The sequence below is a fragment of the Coenobita brevimanus genome, chromosome 106 (genome assembly GCF_032717465.1).
Source record: "Coenobita brevimanus isolate Jiangsu-jjx chromosome 106, ASM3271746v2, whole genome shotgun sequence".
Lineage (NCBI taxonomy): Eukaryota > Metazoa > Arthropoda > Malacostraca > Decapoda > Coenobitidae > Coenobita > Coenobita brevimanus.
This window is the reverse complement of record NC_137059.1, coordinates 4,225,834-4,242,248: the sequence shown is the minus strand read 5'-3', so window position 1 is coordinate 4,242,248 and position 16,415 is coordinate 4,225,834. Positions and strand designations below refer to the sequence as shown.

Here is a 16,415-nt window from a genome sequence, read left to right as displayed (position 1 = left end):
CAAGATGGGGGAGTGAGCAGCGAAATGATTCAAGATTGTATCAGAGAAAACTACCATTGTGTGAAACGTCTTACACATGCTAACATGGTCATCACTTACCTCTACTAATGCAGTTAAGATTAATTATTTATTCTTACATCCAGATCCAGACACACCTCAAAATCTAATCTACTTCAACTCTTCCCTGACCCATTACTTACCTGTCCACCAGATTTCATTGAGATCCAATTACACCTCTTTGAGATAGCTCGTACACAAACATGTTTTGATATATTAGTGTTCCTCTCGTATTTATAATGATGACTTCCAGTATTTACTTTCATATTTGTCTTAACTATTCTGCATTCCACATTACAGAGTGAAAAGTGAATATGGAGATGCCAGGCACAGTTTATTTTTTAATACTCTAGGTGGATGAAAACTGAATGTGTACAGGTGAGAGGGAGGTGGAGGATTGGAGTGTTTTAAGTAGCATGCATTCCTCATTACAGAGTGAAGTTAGGAATAATATAGAGAGGAGGAACAATTTATCTTTGAATTTCTTTGCCCAGGTTGTTGAAGACTGGATGTGTGGTGGTGAGAGGGAGGCAGTAGCTGGGAATGACAGTGGTGGCGGTCCCAGTAAGCTTCTCAACCAACCCGACCCTGCTGGATCGTCACCAGAGGATGCACACAATATTACACATGTAAGTTAACCCCTAAAACGCGGATCGTCGCGTTTGCGACGCTCGGCCATAAGGGCAGAACGGCGGGTCGTCGCGTTTGCGATTTTAGTAAATTTTGAATAACCGCGGGCAAGCAGGCTCCAGCTGGTATTGTCTATCAGTACCACCACCCTCTAGCTACGACTAGCATACTTTACCTTTGTACTACTGACCTCAATTGTTGCCAAATATCGCGTTTTCCCCCCGTCCCCCCCCCACCACGGCCCGGCCAGCCTGGCTGTGATACATGGCAGCGCTTTGAGCGCTCAGAACTGTAAATCTGCGATCTCCTCTCACAAGCAGTTTATGCTACTAGGAAACGCTTGTTTCCCCAGTTGTAACACTAGCTTTTTTTCTCACGGTTTGCCTCTGTTTAGCGTCAGTTTACTGCAGGCTTTCAAAGTGAGATTATGGCGAGTTCTAGCTCTTCCCAGTCAGTGCAAGCGGCTGACAGGAACGAGAATAAAGTGGCGGACGTAAAGCAGAATAAAAAGTGCGCCGTGGTGATCTTTTGGGAAGTAATATGATTGAAAATAATGTAGTATACATGTTTTTAGCTGTGAAAATGGAAATGTTTGTTGAGTGACGGGAAGACCGCCGCCACAGTGCATGTCGGCCGTACGCTCCGTTGATTTTAGCCTTATTTTCAGTGCTTATTGTACAAATACGGATTCCTAACTACCTTTACGTTGTAGTATAAAGTTTACTGTGACAGAATGAGGCTGTGGTAGAGGGGAAACCGGGTTGCTGGAGGTGTGAAAGTGAAGATTTGGTTACCCAACTTTGCAAGTCTCCACAAGTCCTTGGGTAGTCAACAAAGGCTCAACATGTGGCTCAGGAGAAAGCTGAATGTAAGTACTATATGCCATAAAAATTTTAATGCTCTAGGGTTAATCTATGATTTTTGGCAAATATTTTCCCACAGGTACTCAGACCCCGCTACAACCCCGCCACAGCGGGGAGATCGGCCGTACACAGCCGCGTTTTAGGGGTTAAGGATGAGATGGAGGGATGGGGTGGAGAGGTATATGAGAGGGGGTGTGAGTTGGAATGAGGGCAGCCAGATGATAGAGGATAGGGTGTCAAGGAGGTGATTTGTTTGTGGCTGATAGAAGATAGGTTGTCAAGGAGGTGATTTGTTTTTGGCCACCCCTTATGGGATTAAGGCATCTGGTGCATATTGAATATAAAGTTAAGGAACATTGCATTGTTGATGTGGGTGTATTGGAAAGTGTTTGCAGTACCTGGAAATGGTTTGGACTTATGGAGAAAATGGTAAATGTCAAATTGAGTTGGAGAGGGCATGTAAGGGAAATTGAGGGTGTGGGACTGAGGGAGAGATGGAGGGATGAGGTGGTGAGAGATGAAAGGTCAGCCTGCCTGTTGCAGACAGGGTGACATGGAGTTGTTTTATTTGTGGTGAGATTAAGGAGTTTGGGTATAGATAGATGAACAGAAAATCTCATTCGTACATACTTTCTCTTTCCTTGTTGTCTGGACCCTGCCTAGCGCCATCCTTTGGCGGAAAAAAAAAGGTCCTGAAGAGGCAAGCAGCTGGTTACTTTGCTTTTAATAAACATACTAAGTAGCCTAGCACTGTCCCCTTATTATTCCTGATGGAGCAATGAGGGGATGGTGAATGGTGATTATGATGAGGAGGATAAGGATGGTTATTATGGCAGTGATGATATAAAGATGATGGTGATGATGATGATGATGATGATGACGACTTTTGCAGCCGCTGAGCAACGACACAGAATACCTAACGTTTGAGACTTTGGTGGCGTCAGCTGTGAGGGAGGGAGTGGAGACGCTGCAGGGAGGGGCCACAGGGGGTGAGGGAGGAGGGGTAGTGTCTCCCCTTCTCCTCACATCTCTACACCACAGTCTAGTTAATCAGGTATGTTGTGGTTGTGCTGTTGCTATGGATTTGGTCATATTATGTTTGTGGTATCTGTAGTCAGGAAAATGGTCAGGTTGTATCTTGGGTTGTATGAGGCAGTGAAAACATGAGAGGGAAGAATCAGAGAGGTGTCACGGACTTTGTTGTTTCCACCTTTGTTTATTAATTCTCTTTGTGTGTTTGTTCATTGCCAGAATTTCATTGTCACATTTGAAGGAGTGTAGGATACTAGATGATTTCTGTGTAAGAATAATGGCACATATTTAAAAAAAAAAAAAATCACAAGCCTTCTTGGTTTACTAGCCTTATCTTCAGCTCATAGAATTAGATACCATAGTCACAGTCCTTTCAATGACAAACAGCCCAAAAATGATCATAAGATCTCTTTCACTTTCTTGTCCTTTATACTCGTTTGTACTGTACTAAATCCAGCAAGAACATTTCACTAAAGTTTTATAAATAGCAGCCCAAATATTGTACAGTATAGCTTGAAAGCATATTTGTAGAGGAAGCTCAGGTTGTATTCTGTCTAATTTACCCTAGATATCACATAACGTATCCTTCCTTTGAACAGATTGAGACACAGGCCCAGTCTCTGCGTCTGCCACAAAGCTTCCTGTATTCTATTGACACAGAGCTCAAGCAAGCCCTCCAGGCCTTTACTGGCAAACCGTAAGTGTTCCACTTTTTTACATTAACTTATCTTCTGTTACTTGGGGATACAGGCAGTCATCACCATAAGTTGTGGATGTGTTACTAGATATCACTTTTTTTTTTTATTTTTTTTTTTTTTTTTTTTTTTTTTAATAGTGTATCTATACCCTGTTCACTTTAAGTAGGCATAAATTTGCCATCTCCATCATGAGTGTTGACCTAGTCTAAGATGAGAATGTGGTGCGTGTTACAAAGACATTCTATGAAAAGGATGGTTAGTCATAGTAATGTTGTATTCTGTCACAGAGCTATGAGAAATAAGCTGCAAAGAAACACAAATCTCTGCCTGGCTAAAATTAAGACATGACAGTAGCTACTGTGAATTAGGGGAACAGGCAGGATAGTTTTAAAAGTAAAATTGAAACTTTTAAGTGATTTTATTTTGATGCAGTGTAAATGTTACCAGCAGTGATGTGTTTGATGGTAATCTTTCCACTAGTTATCAGTGTCTTTCCTTTGGTGCAGTGTAAGTGAGGCCAGCAACGATGTGCCGTCGGTAATCTCTCAGGTGCTCCTGACACAATACTGCTCCGTCCTGGTGCAGCGCTTGCGAGACAACAACCCCGCCCTGCCACACACGCCCACCAAGCTGCTCCCCCATGCCAAGGTTTTTATGTGGATATTTTTATTTAACAGCCATATGCTTGGTCAGTCTGAAATGTGTGGGAACCAAACAATGTGAAGATGAATGCTAACTTAGAAGAGCAGTTTGATGAAAGAGCATTTTTTTTTTTTCCTTTTTTTAAAGACTGTGTATTTTTTTGTTTTAAATAGTTCCCCACATTTTTTAACTCAGGTGTTATTTAAGCATATGGATACAATTTTTTTTTCTTTTCCCAGAATGTATTCCTGTTCACATGTGTTTTTGCATTTAATTTTTGCATCTTCAAATTGTTTTACAACTCTGTGTTTCATTTCTGTGAATTACCTATATCATTTATTGCATTTTGGCTTAGAACCAGAAGTTACTACTAGATGTTATTAAGAAGTTGAGCATAGCAGTAAAGTAATAGCAGAAATTTGCATCTTTCATAGTTCAGTAGGCCTCCTTTATTGTTTTATCACATCATTCCTTGGACAGAGGATGTGCAAAAAATGGGTTTGATCCCCACACAGATGAGGGTGCTTTATGGTACGATGTTATTCTTAAATAAGGCGTCCAGCAATAGATAGATATTCAAAAAATGAAATCACGGGAGGATTTTGACCATGTCAGGGATTATTATTTATGATGAGTGACACCTAGTTTAACATATTTTTAGTTTAATAATAATCTGTAAATTCAGTGATCAGCTTCCAAATATGCGATTAATCAGAATTGGCCAAATTTCATCATTAATAGGTAAAATTGGTTTGATACTAAAATTAGTAATTGAAGCAAAGCATACAGTACTTCTTTGACTGCATGGGTATAAAAAGCACATTTGAGCAGTCCTCTGAAAGCTACTAGTAGCTGGAAATGGGGAAATATTGTAACAAATGTTAGGCTAAAATATTCACTCAACCCTAAAACAAAAGCAGATCATTTTAACTGTGCAGATAATCTTATGGGGTATGCCCTTTGTGATTCATGATCTTGGCAACCTGTTACTTTCTCTGGTTGATTTCTTCCATTGAATTTCAGTTGAGTATACATCTCTGTAAAGCAAAGGGGGGGGGGGAGTGTGAAATGTGGGAGCATCAAACTCATCAGAAATGATTCATCATCCATCATCATCCAGTCCTGTGTTACCCTATGAGGATTGTAGGGGCCTGCGGCTAGGCAGATTGGTCATGACATTTAAGATGAGAGTGACCAGCCTCACTCATCCCTGAGTGACATTATGTGAGCAGTAAACCCCAACCACCCCTTGTATATAAACCTATACCAGCTCCATCTGATTGGAGCACCATAATTACCCACTAAACCACCAGGCACTGTAATTTGGTTATATGGTTACCATCCAGCATAGTAAATGGTATCCTAGTGTTCAGGAAACCATTTGGCTTGTCAGTAAATGTAGAGTCACCCATAGACAGAAAGAAGAAGGAAGAATGAAGGAAAGAAAGACAGAAGAGGAAAGAAGGAAGTTAAAAGGGAAAAGGCAGGCACCCAAGAGCATTACTACATGAAGTGAGTGGATGGTGAGTGCCCCCACCTACCACAAATCAGCTTGAAATGGCAGTGGCTGACATGTTTCTTTAAACCTTCATGTAATATTAATGTAACTGGTATGAAATTATTATTGTTGTTGTGGCCCCAGGCCTATTTGAATTGGAACCCAGTGGACTGTAGGGTGAAGTTACTCGTCTCTTGCAGCCCACCTTTCACATTTGGGGGGATAGGGAAGGAATAGAAAGATGTTTGTTTCCCTGATGCAGGCTGCTCCAAGGTTATTTCGGTGCCACTGCCTTATGGCATCCCTTATTACTACCTGCAGTATTCTGTTAGAAATAATATATTATATGAATATAGGAGTGTCATATGATATTTTAAGATATGGGTCATATGAAGCCAGGGCTGAAGTTTGGGAGATTGGACTATTGGCCGTTGAAAATAAAGGAGGCTTACTGTATTTAAGTTTTGTTTTACCGGCATCGAGATAATACGTAGCTTTGACACATTAGTATTGTGTTGTGATAGCACATCACCAGAAGAAATTACTTAAGACCTTAAGCACCTGCGTTCTGGCCTGGCAGGGTCGTGATGTGAGCGTAGAGAGCTTGGCGTCCACCATGTCAGAGTTGCGGCATGAGGCGACCACTGCTACCCAGACTGACTTCTCTCTGGCAGGCCACCACCCCCACCCTCTGTCATCACACAGCACCCCACCTCACCCCTCAGACCCTGCACAGCGCACCACCCACCACGGATCACCCCATCCTTTCAGTCTTACCACCCCCTCTACTCACCAGCAACCCCCACCACCTCCACCCCCACCCCATGTCTCCACCAGTCTCTTCCACACCTCACCTGGTGCTCAGTGGCAGGCCTCTCTCCCCTCCCCACTGTCTGCCCCACTGCCCTCACCAAATGACCCCTCAGGAAGCTCTGATCATATACCAGAAGGCATGGGTGCAAGCCATATGCCTGGACCTCTTCCAGGATCCCAGAAGCCTGATTTATCCTGGCCAGGGGATAGGTGTGGGCAGGGGACAGAGAGCTCAACCCCTACTCCAGCAGGAGCTGAGGCCAGCCCTGGAGGGGTGAGTGGCGAGTGGGGTGAGGCGGAGATAGAGGAGGGGATGATAGACGAGCTAGGGGAGCAGGGTCTGTCTGTTCATGCACTGGCTGAGGCAGACCAATCTCAGGGTAAGTTGCTAGTGACCTGATGCCTTCTGTATTGTGTATTCCCTCTCACGTTTTTGTCTACCATCATGCTTTCTCTCTTTATCACAGTTGCTTTTAGTCTACTCCCGTAAGTTTCTATTATTCGCGTTCGCAAGTTATCTTCTGTCTTCTTTGGCTTCTTTTGTTATTTTTCCTCTGCTTTCCATTTTTTTTTTTTTTCTCTACCTCCTCATATTTTCCACCATCTATCCCTCTTTCTTCATTTGTCTTTACTATCCACCATCTCATCTTTTTGTTAATCTGTCTGTGCATTTCACCATCTTGCTCTTTTTCTCAGTCTCTGCTTTTCACTGTCATGTTTTCTTCATATATGTAAATGGAACTTTTTTTTTTTTTTTTTTTTTTCATGTCCTAGGCAATTTCTTGTTTTTTTTTTGTTTTTTTTTTTATAGGCAATATCCTAATTTATATTTTGAGAAATTAAACTTGATGTAAAGGTATATCCTTCACACCAGTGAGTTTTGGTATGGTTGTATCTACATCTCAATATCTTTTTGTATCTTCTTGTATATTATCTGTCTTTTCATAATTGAGACAGGTAGAGTAAACCCTCTGGGGATGGAGGGTGTGTATGATGTAGTCGATGTTTGTTTAGGAGCAAATAACAACCCCATGTTCATGTTATACAAAATCTTGTTTGATGTATACTTGACAAAATTATTCATGTTCACACTTTTCATTCAGTTGTGTGTAGGTTTGTAGTGTGTAGTCTGATGCTTTATAGATAAATACAGGTATTAGTTATTTTCACTTAGTAATAACCAGCAGAAAAAAAAAAAAAAGTCCATATCATTCACCTTATGTTCAGTCTGGCAGCTGCATCACCTTAAGTAAATCAATCTTTTGTTCAGTATTTTTGAAGGTTGGTAGATATCCAGAACTAAATAAAACCATCATTAGATGGCGAATAGAATGAATAAAATGGCCCAGGGCTGAGTGGATTAAAGTTTTGTTAAACTCTCAGATGCGGTTGATGCAGCGGAAGGTGACTGGGAGGACTCTCAGGCAGAAGGTATCCAGGCAGCGGACATGGCTGTTGGAGGCAGTGGTAGCGGTGCAGCCAGTACCATCAGCCCCTCACATCAACACTCACCATCGTGGCTACAGTCACGGGACACACCACCACAGGTACATACCACTTTATGCACCAACATATGTGCTCCATACATCATGTGTGTGTCCATCTGCATAACTTTCTATCTGTCTGTCTATTTATATCTGTATGTCAATCAGTCTATATCTATCCACATGTCTGTCAACTATTTTCCTACCTGCCTGTTCATTTGTTTGTGTGTACTGTACAGTATACTGTATATATCCATCCATCTATTTTCCACCCCTATGTTGCCCAATGAGGAATGTAGGAGCCCGGGGCTCCCAGCCATCTATTCAGATAATCTTTCTGTCTGTTCTTTGTTTAATTTTCATCCTGTACAGCATAGCTTTGTACTTCTATGCTCATGCTGGAGAAATATGGGATTGGATGATGAATGGATGGATGAACATTTTTCCATTCTTTTCTTGCGTTCATAACTAAACTTTCACACACCTCTTCTAAACAACTTCGTATTTTCATCATTCACAGTTATGTCTGTATGCCATTTGCAAGTTTTTACTTACATTTCAAAGTATAACAAACTTTCATTATGCATTAGTGATCTGTATAGCATTTAATGGTAACAGTAGTAAAGTCATTATAATTTTGTTGACTAAGATTTTTGTGTTTTTCCAGTTTCATTGTTTTCATATACAGTGCAGTACTGGTATTAATTTCCAATTACATTGAACATCAAATGGTCAAGGTGGCCTAACTAAAAGAATGTACCTAGTATTATATTGATTTGGAATGATTGAACTGGTGCCCCCTCTGTTGTGTCTGTCTCATTGATGATTTGTTTGCAGGATCTTTCATTTTTAGTGTATTAATAGTGACCTTCTCTCATTTCTCTCTCGTGTGGCAGGTGTCCTTCAAAACACTTGTGATATACTTCTACCTTCCATACCTCACCTTTGTACTCCTTTTCTAGCTTTCCTTCTAAAATTCCTCAGTTGTAGCAGTCTGTCAGCTAATTTGTTTTTGAGTTGGAATTATAAATTTTAGAAGAATGTGACCTGTGTCTTTCATGGATAATGTCTTGCAGTGGATTATGTTGAGTTTATATTCACTGTGGCCTTGACATTGTAGTTGATTTTTAGCTGGAGCAAATAATGTTAAGGATTGTATGTGATATTATTTTTTATTCCGGTTTAAGATGATTAGTCTGTTACCTTATATAAATCTAGTGACAAATTACTATGCCAGACGTTGTGATAATACAGCATCAAGTGGATTTGATAAGTGGGTTTTAATTTCTATATCATATCGAAAACATATAATGATCCGGCTTGCTGATTTTTTTTTTATTTTCTCATATCAGATTTGAGTTTCTTCAGTTGTACCTATTTCCTGATTAAAAGTTTTGTGTGAACTGAGTCTTTAAAAAACCATTGAGTAATTATTAAATTACAATTTACATAACTGGATTATCCTGCTTTGCATTTTTTTTCTCTCCTTTGACAAGTAATGTGTTGTGGAATGTTAATTTATTTTATATTGATTACAGAATGACATCGTTAAATGAGACACTGATTACAAGTTTTATAAACCATGGTGATGATGGTTATGACGATGATGATGATGATAATGATGATGATGATTATTATTACCATTCATTCATTCGTCTAGTCCAGTGTTGCCCCTGGAGGAGCGTAGGATCCTTTATTATTATTATTATTGTTTGGTGTTTGTGCCTTTAACATTATTAATTATGCCCAACTTAATGACATAACGTCATTATAACTCATATATTCTCCCGTATGATGTATTTTTTATTTTACTTGGGTCACCACTAGATCTATCTATCTATCTGTTGCCAGACACCATAATCCCGTTAGGAGTGGCCATTTGACTTTGAGTTATTTGTTTTACGGGGAGGGGCACTAACCCTCCACCAACCCACTTGTTGATTATATTAAAGTTGGGAGGGACCTAAGAGTTGTGAAGATGTTAATGGAGGCTGTTTTAACGTCTCCCCTTTGAAACACCTCCCCTGAGACAAATAAAGGCATATGGTGCCAACGAAAATGTAATAATTGACATCTTATTAGTGGAGTTAATCATTCATTCAGCTGATATCATTTTCATTTGATTCTTGCTATTTCTTGATGGTTATATTCAGCTTAGGAAAGCCTTTTCGAAATAGAGGGGTTAGAGTAGTAGTAGTAGTACTGTAGTAGTAGTAGTAGTAGTAGTAGTAGTAGTAGTAACCCCAGGTCCTTCTGAGTGTGAACTCAGTGGACTGCAGGATGAAGTTTCCCTCCAGCTGCAGTCCACCATGTTCCTGTCAGGAGATAGGGAGAGAGAGAGATGAGGGATGTTTGTAAAACCAGAGTGCCTCACCATCCAGTTCTGTTGGTGCCACCACATGGAGGCACCAGAGAGGTTATACAGCCTTAATCAGCCCCATCAGTATGAGAGGCTTTTCCTAAGTTGAATAAAATCATTAGGTAGCAGCAAGAATAATTTTATAAGCCTTTGCCTAACTCGAGTTGTTAGTCACCACTTCTTTCTTACTAATCTCTGTGTTTACTGATATTAATCCAAACCTTGGTACTGGAGAGGGATGCTCTCATGTGGTGGCACCTATATAACCGAGTGTCTCCTGTGCTTGGTTATACAAATGCCTCTCAACTCCCTCCCTTTCCCTGAAAGGGGGATGGTGAACTGCAGGAGATCAACTTGAGCCTGTGGTCCACTGGGTTCACATTCCAGATGAACCAGGGTTGACGGCTACTACTGCAAATCTAAACCTTGTATTGTCACTAATTATATACAGTGCTGTTTTACATATACTCACCTTGGTTGAATATGACTACAAGCAGTCCTCTTTAGAAGTCACATGTATGTTAAAAAATACAAGAAAATTTTTCCTTACAGTTGTTGCTTTATGATGGTGAAGACAGTCAGGGCAGCTTTATAGGTAGGGCCATGAGCAAAATTCCACTGACGCTGCCTGCTGTAGAAATGAAAAGTGTTACAGAACAGTTTTTATACATAAACTATATGAAGCACACAAGCACAGAACTAAAGAGTACGAGAAGGAAGGGTAACTGTCATTTGAGAAGGAGTAAGAACTATTGAAAATAGGACAGACAACTTTCTATATGAAATCGTTATAAAGCACACCATAAAGAGTATGAGAAAATGTCATTTTGGGAGGAATAATAAATATGGAAGGTGAGACACAGTGTTGGCAGAGAACTGTCTGCAAACTTTCACTTATGGTTGTACCTGTGGAAAATTAACCCCCAAATATGGGTGACATAATTTATAGTTTAATCTTGCTGTTACCACACAGTTATAATCATTTCAGGATAGACTCTCTGGGTGGTATTCTCGTACAGTTAGGAAGCTTACTAACACCTTTTCCTTACTGGTTTATTTCTGTATCTGCCCCTTTACAATATACTTGTGTGTTATTCATGCAATCTATTTTGACAGTAAAAATGCTATTAGAAGCAAAGAAGGGGATGTTATAGGTAGTTTGGAAAATAAATCATGGAGGAAGAGGCATTAGGGAACCTCCTTACTCAAAGAGGATACAGGCCATTGAACCAGAGGGGTTAGAAATAGCTTCAGTAATCCCTTTTGGTACAAGAAACTTTCTGATTTTAATAAACTGTCCGATAACAGTAAGAATGAATTAAGGAAAATGTTACATAGGCTCAAGGGGTTATCTGCTGCAACTTTTTTTTTTTTTTTGGGGGGGGGGGGGATTTATTAGCAACATTAAACAAATAAATACATAAATAAATAAAAATAAAAGGTGACTTGTATTGAGGTCTTGCTTTCCTTATGCATGGTTAGCATTATTATTATTATTTTTTTTTAACCTCTTCAGCCCAGGGACATAATTTGTATTTTGATTTTGCTGTCATTTGATAATTGTATTCAGCAAAGGAAAGGCCCCTTATAGTAGAAGGAAATAATTAAGACTATGTCCACCCCCCACTCCTTTGTCCAAAAAGTTTATGAGTGAATAATATCATGTGGCGGTAGCCAGGATAAGTTTTGAGATACATACCGTACTTTAAAATTATGCCACCAGACTGAAGGGGTTAAGGATTGGCTGTTTTTGCATTTTGTTTGTTTGTTTATACTAACCATAGCCTATCCTTCACCCTTCTTGTGTCCCATCCTGGCCCACTGTCTCTATCTATTTTTTGTTTCAATTCTCCATCATCTTTCTGTCCTATTTTCTTTCCTTCACTTAAAATATCATTGTCATTCTCCTCTCCCCTTCCTCCATTCTGTACCCTGCTCTGTCCCATCCCTCTTTTCTTCTTTTTCTCTTTATTATTTTTCATCTTTTAATCCTTGTTTTTTCTCTCATATACTAATCACATTCTTTTCCCAACTGTCACCTGTTTCCTCTCATATGCCACTTTCCTTTTCGTTCCTTTCATCTCATCCCTCCCATTCATTGTCTTTATCTTCATTGCCTATATACTGTACCTTTCTTGTTTTCTCTGTTATTGTGCTTCATTCGTCTCTGGTTTACATATCTCTTCTTCCCTTGTTCTGTAACCCATTCCTCTTTTATCCTTATATTCTTTACCTCTCTCCTCTTCTTCCTTCATTTTGTGATCCTTTCTTCACTCCTTTGGCCTCTTCCTGTTCCCATTTCTCTCATGTATTTTTCACTTCAATCATTTCTCTCCCTGATACTGTTCCTCTTTCTTCCCATCCATCACCCTTCTCCCTATCCCCATTTTGTAATGCATTTAACTTTTATAATTCCTTCCTTCAATTTTTACTTTCATCTTTTATTCCTTCATTCATCACTGCTATCCTTTATTCCTTCTGTTTTCATTTACATCCTTCCTTCCTTCATTATGTTCATCTTTCATTTTTTACTCTTTATATCCATCCTTCATTCCTTCCCTCTTCATTTCCACCCTTCATTCCATCTCCTATCACTTCCATCTTTGATTTCCTTTTTACTTTTTCTGTTGTGTTTCCCATCCTCTGTTATCCCTTGCTGCATCACTCCTATCCTCGGTTTCTATATACACACCCATCCTTGCCTTTTCACCTGTATCCTTTCCTTGTTCGTGCCCATCCTTCATTTGTTTCCTTTTCCCTCTTCCTGTACCCCTCCCCCACTCCCCCCACACCTCTCAGATGGAAGCGGAGGGCCAGGTGGAGTGTGAGGCGGATGCAGCAGAGGGGACGAGCATGGCGGCAGCTGGAGGTGGAGGTGGAGGCAGTCATCTGGCATTTGGTGACCTTCTCATTGCTCAGGTGAGACAATATTATGGTTTTTCTCTTGCTTCTTGGTGCTAGAGAGTGGCCTGCATGTGGTGGCACTGAGGTAACTGGGTAGCTTTGATGATGATGATGACATTGATGATGACTTCTTTTTTTTTTTCCCCTAACAGTTAATCCATATGTTACTGATAGGTCATTTTTTATCCAGTGGTTTAATGCCATAAACTGAATATTATTTCACATGCCAAAATGAAAATGATGAGAGTTGATCGATGTTCATTATACTGTACAGGATATTAGTGAATAGTAGTTTATCCTTCATTGAATGTCTTTCTTGAACTTTACTTTCATGTTTATTGTTTAATTATAATGTGTTGCTAGACGAGAATACTGATATGTTCACATAAAGTAAGGGCTAAGTAGCTACATTACTTACTCTGTGTGTGGAAGAGCATTTGCTGTCTTCTTCATTTAGTCAACTCATTCTTATTTTTTTTGAACAAGCACAAATTTGTACCTTAATACATTATCATTAAAGCAAGTACTGATTATATAGACAGACCTTGCTAAAAGTCAGAGAGGTGTTCAAGTATATCATAATTATTTCCATTCACTTGGTTTATTACATTGGGGGAAACTGTTAAATCAGTTTTATGGCTAATAGTGTAAATATAATAGTGTTTCTACAATTTACGATAAAAAAAAAAAAAAAAACTGTTGCAAGGCCATACTTTATGGCATATGACAACTGGAACTCCAATACAATAGATATTTTTCTACAGTGTTTAGTGAGCTTACCATTATAGGGAAAATATTTTTAAAAACAGCAGCATATAATGAGTACCTGGGTCTATATTATTAAAACTAAGAGCATGAAGGTAAAGACAAGCTTTCAGTAACTGAATAGTTTCTGAAGGTATGTGATAACAGAACATGTCTTACTTTGTTGTATTATTGCAGACTACATTCTGTAATGTGGGATGCAGGAGATCACATCCAAGAAGTACTGAAGTTTGTAACCTACCTCTGCTTATCTATCTGGCTATGTATCTATCTTTTGCCAGGTACCTTAATCCCATAAGGGGTAGCCACAAGCAAATTACCTCCATACAGTTTGGCTGCCCTCCATCCACCTAACATGCCCCCCTCTCATATATCTTTCCATTCCATCCCTTCATTTCATCCACGGTCTCCCCTTCTGCCTTGCTCACATACACCCTTCTAGTCAGTCTGTTATTCTCCTTCCTCTGTTTATGGCCAGACCACTCGGAGTATTTCTCTTAATGCTTTCAATCACATCCACGTCATTCCACAATGCTCCTTTACTTCCCTTTTTATCTCTCAGTCTGTCCATAATGACACAAAAATTAGGGGCTTACTTACACTTCAGTATCTCAGGTTTTATCATCTGACTCCTACTGTATGTGATAGGGTGGAGGCATGAGGGAGCAGGAGCTGGATGAGGTGCCAACCAAACTGCAAAGTCCTGAGGGTGAGAGTCTGCCCCCACCACCACCACCACCCTCATCAGACCACCCCCACACCACCCAGCCCCTGCCCATCGGACCACCACACCCACCACATTCACCAGGTACGATGGTTAGGGTAGTATGGTATTATATATGTATTTTGTAGTATCAACATAGTTTTCATCAGTGACTTATGAGAGGATAAAAAGGTGTCATATGCAAACTAAATTATTGAAGAGAACGTGGTACAGATCTTCTTTTGTAACTAGAGTATGGAGGCCCTTAAATGTGTTTGTAGATTTAGTTTTGTATGCCTATGATTCAGAGGTCACATTTTGTTTTTTCCAGGGAGTGAAGGGTGACGTAGGCAGCCATTCTTGTGTCCCAGCCTCATTCAGCAGCGGCAGGCGGGAAGTTTGGGATGCTGGGACCGGGGAAGAAGAGGGGAGTGGGATGTAGGGGATGCAGAGGGATTGGTGACTGGTACTGGATGGGGTAGTGAGCTGGGGGCAGGGAAGGGGGAGGAGGAAGAGTCAAGTGATGAGGAAAGCAGGGCAAGGAGGCAAGTGTGTATGGTTAACAGTCCAGTGGTCATGCTGGGATCCTGTGTGGTTAGTCTGGTAACCGTTCTGTTGTGTAAGATGCGCTCAGGACAGAAATAAGTCAGACAGCTGGAGTACAGGTGATCTTCATTACTTGCCGGGGATGTGCTTCAGAATATCACAAGTTTTTGCCAACATTTAGCCTTGTCAATAGTGAAAACTGGCAGATCAGTTGATAGGTCCTGATGCAGCTTCAAGTGTCAGTAGTTCTGTATTTTACTGAGTAATTAACTGCACAAAAGAGCATAAACAGAGCAGTGCGTAAAGAGAACTTTCCTAATTGTGCAGTACAATATGTCATCTTTATATGTTACCATGTTTAATGTCCATTTTTGCCATATAGTCCAAAGTAAATTACACTGAGTGGCATATTAAATCTTCGATGATGGATGCACTTTTGTTTTCCAAGCGAAGTCCAGACTGCTTTATTCAGTCAGAGAGAAAACCAAGCAGTGCAAGGGTTAATCAAGATAGCAGTCAGTCTTTGATCACCAGAATTTCCCTCAGTTGCACGTGTGTTCATCTTGTGATAGTCTAAAAAAAAAAGAAAAATAATGCATTCATGGATGGTGAAAGAATCAAAAGCTCATTTGTTACTTCTGAAGATAATTTGCCAGTCCTCCACTGTTTACAATTCCAGATGCTGTGAAAAACTTATGGTATTTTTTACCACATTTCTGACTGATAATAATGACTGACATTAAGTTCTTAAGAAAATCAGGGGAGGAAGCAAGGATGTTGGTTTGACAGGATGAAGCAAAAAAAGTAATGGCAAAGTATATGGAAAGGAAGAATCATTGATAAAAAATAGAGCGATTGGGGAAAGGGGGTTTAAGGAAGATTGAACAAGAATGACTAAAAACTGGAAGAAATTATCAAAATGGTGATGAGAAGACATTGAGAGTTTGAAGAAGATAGTATATCCTTATTTATCAAGCTGGATTTTCTTGCACCAGCTACTAGTATGATCTTAGTTAAGTCAAGATGAGAGCTCAAATATACTATAGTTGCTAAATCTACAAAGCTCATCTGTTAATGCCACATAGTTCATGCAGGTTTCAATAATCGATTCATGTTTAAGCATTCATCATGTCTTACTCCTTATTGTTGTTTCTGTTTATCCTTCTTACCACTTCTGTCTGCTGACATGTTTATTAATTTATTTTTGCTATCTCCAAGCAATTTTGTTAATTTTGAATATACCATTTTCACTGTTGGTGTTAGCAAGTCTTTGTTAACTGCTTCACAATTTGATTGGTGCTAAAGAGGGGCATCTTCATTTGGTGACACTGATATGACTGGGTGATGGAGCTGCCCAGTTATACAAACATCCCTCATGTACATCCTTATCCCTGAAAGGAGGATGGTGAGCCGCAGGAAGA

The 16,415-nt window shown here is 39.9% G+C and overlaps 1 protein-coding gene and 1 long non-coding RNA gene across 8 annotated transcripts in view; both read left to right on the top strand.

Moving 5' to 3' along the window:
- Positions 1-9,103, top strand: part of LOC145416433 (uncharacterized) — an 83,820-nt gene extending 74,717 nt beyond the window's left edge. For all 7 annotated transcript variants that reach the window (XM_080285386.1, XM_080285384.1, XM_080285383.1 and 4 more), the window contains 7 exons: positions 552-686; positions 2,443-2,604; positions 3,182-3,279; positions 3,787-3,928; positions 6,001-6,613; positions 7,617-7,780; positions 8,614-9,103. In XM_080285386.1, coding sequence (XP_080141512.1) covers positions 552-686; positions 2,443-2,604; positions 3,182-3,279; positions 3,787-3,928; positions 6,001-6,613; positions 7,617-7,780; positions 8,614-8,679 — 1,380 coding nt within the window. In that variant the 3' untranslated portion in view covers positions 8,680-9,103. The remainder of the gene's footprint in view (positions 1-551; positions 687-2,442; positions 2,605-3,181; positions 3,280-3,786; positions 3,929-6,000; positions 6,614-7,616; positions 7,781-8,613) is intronic.
- A 3,773-nt stretch (positions 9,104-12,876) lies between these two features.
- Positions 12,877-14,876, top strand: LOC145416439 (uncharacterized). Its single transcript, XR_013900281.1, has 3 exons — positions 12,877-12,995; positions 14,394-14,553; positions 14,780-14,876. It is a non-coding gene; the product is annotated as an uncharacterized LOC145416439 (long non-coding RNA).
- The last annotated feature ends 1,539 nt before the right edge of the window (positions 14,877-16,415 follow it).